The sequence below is a fragment of the Suricata suricatta genome, chromosome 4 (genome assembly GCF_006229205.1).
Source record: "Suricata suricatta isolate VVHF042 chromosome 4, meerkat_22Aug2017_6uvM2_HiC, whole genome shotgun sequence".
NCBI lineage: Eukaryota > Metazoa > Chordata > Mammalia > Carnivora > Herpestidae > Suricata > Suricata suricatta.
Window position 1 is genome coordinate 74,490,881 of NC_043703.1, and position 6,486 is coordinate 74,497,366.

Consider the following 6,486-nt stretch of genomic DNA (forward strand, 5'->3'; position numbering starts at 1 on the left):
TTTCTAGTCATAAGAGAACTTAAAGTTTTTACTTGAAAGAAACGATGATTGTAATGATATTTGCATTCATTTTGCTATGTACTAATGTATATACTAGAGAGCTTTTTAGGGTGCCATGGGTTCAGTTTCTATCACAAGCATTTCAGAAAATGTATGGTTTTCTAGAAAAACGTATGGCGGGGTTTGTGAGTAGCAAGGGAGTATTATTCTGTACCCACTGGGAAGCAGAATTGTTTCTTACCACGCCAGACACGAGGGTGGAATGATCCGGCGATTCGGGACAGAACTTGGATGATTTCAATAGTTCGTGAATGATGGAGGAATTGCTCGTGCATATCTTCCTCTGCACACAGTCTTTTTGTGTTTTATGTCCTCTATGAGCATGGGTAGATGGCCCTTGTCAAGTTTTGAGGTTCAGATTTATCTTTCAGATAATCAGGAAAAACACTTCACATTTTGAGAAACTGCTACATGCTGGATTCCTTCTGCTGTGCTAAGTTGGTCTCCAAAGCATAAGTCCTATGGTCCCCATCTTTATAGTAACGGAACAGTCAGAGTTCATTCTTTCTGCGCCGCCTCTTTTCCCGACTCCCGTGCCTTCCTCAGTTGATCTCTAACTTCTGACCTGAGTTCGCGCTGGTCTCTAGAACATGGGAGACATAAGTGACATGCGCCTTGAGGCCTTGAGTCTGTGGTTGGTTGGTTGTAACCTCACATCCTAACTTTTCCCCTTGACATCCACCGATCAGCAACAAAATTTCCCTTCATCTGTTTTTGTAGGAGCTCCTCTCGACTTTTGTGGTCAGGCTATCAACTTCATTTATAATCATTTTCAGTCATGGTGGCTCTGAGAGCAAGGTTCGCGCCGCAGCCCAGTGTCCTGTTTCTGCCTCGGGTTAGAGCACTCCCTGGGCCCTGCCCTTCAACCTTTGCGCCAGGAATTTTGTGGGGGAAGGAAAGGTTAAAGTCCTAGGCTCTCACATTCCTGGAGGCTATTTCCAACACTCCAGGACTTACCTTCTAGGGCCCTCTCCAGCAGAGACCCTCGTAGCTTCATCTTTATGTCCCCGTGGCCAAAAGCAGTATGCCAGGAAAGACACAAAGCGTTAACCTGGCAGAGTTTTTAAAAGGACCCAACATCAGAGAAGACTGACAGAATTAGTGGGTAAATGAGTCCGTTCCCAGTGGAACTCCCTTCAGTTTGTTTTTCTGTGTTGCCAAACCGACTCATGGAACCAAAGTCTAGAAGCCCACAGGGCCTTACTTAAAGCTGATTAAAATCGTAATACCTTACATTTCTGCAGAGCTTTACAGTTTCCCAAGCACGTTCATTTTTACCGTAATTATCCTCTGTCATGTATTCTAACTTATTACGTATCATTTTTGTCCAAGAAGCAAACCAGAGAATTGTGGTTTATATTCCAAAAGGTCATCCCCGCGCCCCGAGAAGATTAATAAAAACCATCTAAAGAAACTACTCTTTCCTTTAAAAAAAAAAAAACCTTCTTGGTCCTAATAGCAAGGCGCACAGCTGGCATTCAGGTCTCAGTTTCACAACGTTCGTGCCAGGGCTCCTTGGAGAAATGGTTGATTCCAGGGCTGAGTGCACAGTACGAGCCGGAAGCTCCAGGAAATAAGAACGTACACACGAGGAGGGTATGTGAAAGGGAGGCAAACTGAAAAGAGTTCCCAGTGGCCAAAGTTGTGACAACTTGAGCAACCAAATAAATAAGGAGGTCACTGGAATATAACACAGTATAAAATTTCTATCTTTGAGTTCACACTGATGTAAATGATTGGATAAATAAATGGGGAGAATAAACAAATCTCCCATGCCGGAGTATTTCAAACAATTTATATAGATAGGTGCTCTTCCCTCAAGGAAGTGGAGCATTCTTAAGTGGGAGTGTGCAGAGCGACTTCCTTCCAAAGGAATACAATATGGAAAGGGTGGGGAGAAATTACAGTAACTTTATAGCGGAGAAGCTGCAAACACTTCCCTGGTCAGGTGTTCAAGGTCGGCCTCAACAGTGAAGCCATGTTGATAGGATGTGCCTGTGATGTGATGAGAAAGAGACGTCACCTCTGTGGGCTTCCTTCCCAGCCCCGTAGCCCAGACTGCGGGGCACAGTACAGAATACCCAGCAGTACACCCTGGAACTGTCAAGGTCAGGGAATTGAAGAGACTTTCAAGGTGTGTAGGACAACCTAAGGAGGGGTGATAGGCTACAGGCAGTGTGGTGTCCTGGATGGGACCTTGGGGCAGAACAAGGACATTAGATAGAAACTAAGGAAATGTGACTAAATTAAGTCAGGTAACAACCATGAATGAATATTGGTTAGCTGGTTGGGACACCTGTGCCCAACCAAGGGAAGTTATTAACAGCAGAAGAGACGGACCGACTGACTGGGGGTGGTGCATCGAACTTTCTGTCCTTATAATCCTTCAGTAAATAGAAAACTATCCCAAAATTTTCAGTACACCAATAGGCCTCTTTGGTAGGGTTTCTGGTAATGATACTACTGCTTGCGGTGTGCCCGCTCTGCTCCCCAACTCCATTTGCCGTATTTTTCTGCTTTCCTGCCCCTGTCACAGGGACCAGTGGAGGAGGTGGCTACTTGGCACAGCCTGTGGTCAGGGGAAATGGGCATCATGAAGGCATCATAGATGCTGTGAAGGACTCCTGGCATCTAGTGTGAGGATCGTGAGAACGCACTGGCAGCCTTTCCAGGGCAGGTAGGAGCAAGAGCAGGTTTATGGTTTACAGTATCCACTGCCTGCATAGGAGGGCCGACTGCAAGGCTGGTTCGAATGGGCCCCTCGTTGGCAGTAATCCTGGTGAGGGTGGAGGGCGACCATCCTGCGAACGTAGGCTGTCGGGATGAGAAGAGGTTTTTTGACTTAAAAACGTCAGCAATGGTTCCCAAGTCCCCTCCTTTTGCTATGGGAGAGGTGGCCATGCGCTTGAGAGCCAAGGGGACCCACTGATCAGAGCAGTGGAGCAGTAGCTGACTAAAGTGTCATGTGTTAGAGAGCTTAGGAGACAGGGTGCCTGGGTGGCCCCATCAGTTAAGCGTCCAGCTCTTGGAATCGGCTCAGGTCATGTTCTCATGGTTTCATGGGTTCGAGGCCCACATTGTGCTCTGGACTGACAGTGCAGAGCCTGCTAGGGATTCTGTCTCCCTCTCTCTATGTCTCTCTCAAAATAAATACATAAACTTTTAAGAAGAAAAGAAAGGTTATGAGAGAAACAGAACCAACAAGTAGCCCCATTGCCCTGAAGCAGTTCAGCCCACACATGGAATTCAGCTCCAGAAACTCCCAAGTCCAGGGCTGATTAGCTTCCGGAAACCCCTCTTCGAAGACAGTTTGAATGATGGGAAGCCCACTGTGTCACAAGGCCAGTCCATTCCACTTCTAGATAGGCGTCAACAACAGGATGACATGGAATTAAGATGGACTCAAAATACCGTCTTGTTGATGCTGTGTCTTTAGGTAATGAGCATTGACACTTGTATTATATTTTTAATAACCCAGTTACTAACCTAATAGGCCAAATGTGCTTAACATGACACTTTCTTTTGGTGTGACTTGTGCAGTACAAACATGACAGCCGCCAAGGGGCAGTGAGTCCTGTCAGTCATCAGAAGTACAGCTGACACGTAAAAGTACAGTCAGCAGAAGTACAGCTGAAACCTACACAGTCCTTGTTCGATGCTCGCTTGATTGATTTTCCCTGTGGTCAGTACGCACGCACAGGGACTCCAGGAGAAAAGGCATTTTGCATGGTTTTATGGCACTGAAAATGAGTTGTGGGTATTACTTATAGTTCTAATCACGCAGTCTGGTTAATCCCCAAATGCGGCCATGTACGGCGCAAAGCTGGCAGCCTGACGCTGTAGGAGAATAATAAACATATGGGGACTTTGGATGGGTACTCCTAAGTGTTTTTGTTTTTAAATATGCCTCTTTGCTTTTTATTTTTTTTTATTAAGTGGGATTTTCAAGGGAGAGATTAGCACATGACAGGTTCGGCTTGACTTGGTGGATGCCCATCCCCCTGGGTGAGTTAGGGTCTCCGCATAGACAAACAGCCAGGACGTGCTCACAAGACCTGCCATGTGGCTGATGCGTGCCCATCCAAGTGTTTTATGCTTGTGGCTTGTGAGGAGACCCCTCAGAGACTAAATATTAAAAGATAAGGAGATTTAAAACTACCAGCATGTGAAGCAAAATCGTGCTGTTTGAAGTAAACCTGATAAATTTGGACGGGTGGCTCAGATGTTTAAAAATACGGATCTTTATTTCCCTCTCTTTCTCAGAAAGGGTTTCACGGTCACTCTACTTCCTTTCTGTGCTTTATTGTGTCCTTTTTTTTCTTTTTTGTTTTTAATCATATTTTTTTTTCCTGACATAATGTAACGTATTATTCCGTTTATCAGTCTGTGGTCTGAACTCTAAGCTCCGAGGGGAACTGGTGTTTGCGCTGCCATGTCCCCCTCAGTGCCTCCAGCAGACACCCAGGCGGACGTTAAATGAGCAAAGAGGTAAATATTAAAGTATACCGGAAAGGTGAAATATTTCTTGTGCCATAATAAAGTGGTGACTATTAGAAAGGGGACAGGTTTTTATTCACCTTGTCTGAGAAGTTTTATGTCACGTAAATATTTATTTCTTTTCTTTAATGTTTTATTTATTTTTGAGAGAGAGAGACCGGGCACAAGGGCGGGGAGGGCCAGAGAAAGGTAGACGAAGAATCCAAAGCAGGGTCCAGGCTCTGAGCTGCCAGCACAGAGCCCTATGCAGGGCTTGAACTCATGAACGTGAGATCATGACCTGAGCCAAAGTTGGACACCCAACCAACTGAGCCACCCAGGCGCCCCTCACATCAATATTTCTAAGGGTTTTGTGGGCCTGAATATTTTGGAAAGCTCTTTTCTAGTGTGAAAGAGAAAGATGTCCAGTGAAAGTGTTCTGTCTTGTCCCCTGCTTGTTCAGTGTCTCTTCTCTGATTTCCTGTCACTGTGTCCACCCAGCTGTCTGGATTTCGATTTGCCTTTGTCAATCCTGCCTCTCTTTCTAGCTTCTCCCTCTCCCACCAGCCGCACCCACAATGGGACCACAGCTTCACCAGCCTCAGTCCTTTTTTTCTTTTTTTTTAAATTTATTTATTTTTTCTTTTATAGTTTATTGTCAAGTTGGTTTCCATATAACACCCCTTGCTTTTCCCAACAAGTGCCCTCCTCCTGCACATTACCCCTCTTCCCTTACCCCCCACCCATATTAGCCCTCAGTTTGTTATCAGTATTCAAGAGTCTCTCATGGTTTGCCTCCCACCTTCTCTCCAACTATTTTTCCCCCTTCCCCTCCCCTATGTCCCTCTGTTAAGTGTCTCCTGTCCCCCTTATGAGTGAAAACAAATGATATCTGTCCTTCTCTGCCTGGCTTATTTGGCTTAGCATGACACCATCAAGGTCCATCCACATTGCCACGAATAGCCGGATTTCATTCTTTCTCATTGCCGTGTAGTATTTCATTGTATATATAAACCACATTTTCTTGATCCATTCATCAGTTGATGGACATTTAGGCTCTTTCCATGATTTGGCTATTGTTGACACTGCTGCTATGAACATTGAGGTACATGTGCCCCTATGCATCAGCACTTCTGTATCCCTTGAGTAGATCCCCAGCAGTGCTATTGCTGGGTCATAGGGGAGTTCTATTAATAGTTTTTTGAGTAACCTCCCCACTGTTCTCCAGAGCGGCTGCACCAGTTTCCATTCTCACCAACAGTGTAGGAGGGTGCCCATCTCTCCACACCCTCACCAGCATCTATAGTCTCCTGATTTGTTCAGTTTAGCACTCTGACTGGCGTGAGGTGGTATTTCAGTGTGGGTTTGATTTATAATTCCCTGATAAGTATCGTTTCATGTGCCTGTTGGCCATCTGGATGTCCTCTTTGGAGAAGTGTCTATTCCTGTCTTCTGCCCATTTCTTCACTGGATTATTCATTTTTCGGGTATGGAGTTTGGTGAGTTCCTTGTATATTTTGGATACTAGCCCTTTATCTGATATGTCATTTGCAACTATCTTTTCCCATTCTGTCGGTGGCGTATTAGTTTTATTGATTGTTTCCTTTGTAGTGCAGATGAGGTCCTATATCTTGATGAGGTCCTAATAGTTCATTTTTACACCTGATTCCCTTGCCTTTGGGCATGTATCAAGTAGCAAATTGCTGCGGTTGAGGTCAGGGAGGTTGTTTCCTACTTTCTCCTCGAGGGTTTTGATGGTTTCCTGTCTCACATTCAGGTCCTTCAGCCATTTTGAGTTAATTTTTGTGTATGGTGTAAGAAAGTGGTCTAGTTTCATTCTTCCGCATGTTGCTGTCCAGTTCTCCCAGCACCATCTGCTAAAGAGGCAGTCTTTTTTCCATTGGATACTTTCCTGCTTTGTCAAAAATTAATTGGCCATACATTTGTGGG

General features: G+C 45.1%; 1 protein-coding gene across 4 annotated transcripts in view; it reads left to right on the forward strand.

The window, feature by feature from the left end:
• The window catches only part of MIPEP (mitochondrial intermediate peptidase), a 174,949-nt gene that overhangs the window by 140,986 nt on the left and 27,477 nt on the right, over positions 1–6,486 (forward strand). For 3 of the 4 annotated variants that reach the window (XM_029936954.1, XM_029936950.1, XM_029936953.1), the window contains one exon: positions 2,597–2,737. The exons of the other annotated variant lie outside the window; for it this stretch is intronic. In XM_029936954.1, the coding sequence (XP_029792814.1) occupies positions 2,597–2,700 (104 nt within the window). In that variant the 3' untranslated portion in view covers positions 2,701–2,737. The remainder of the gene's footprint in view (positions 1–2,596; positions 2,738–6,486) is intronic. 4 annotated transcript variants of the gene reach the window in all.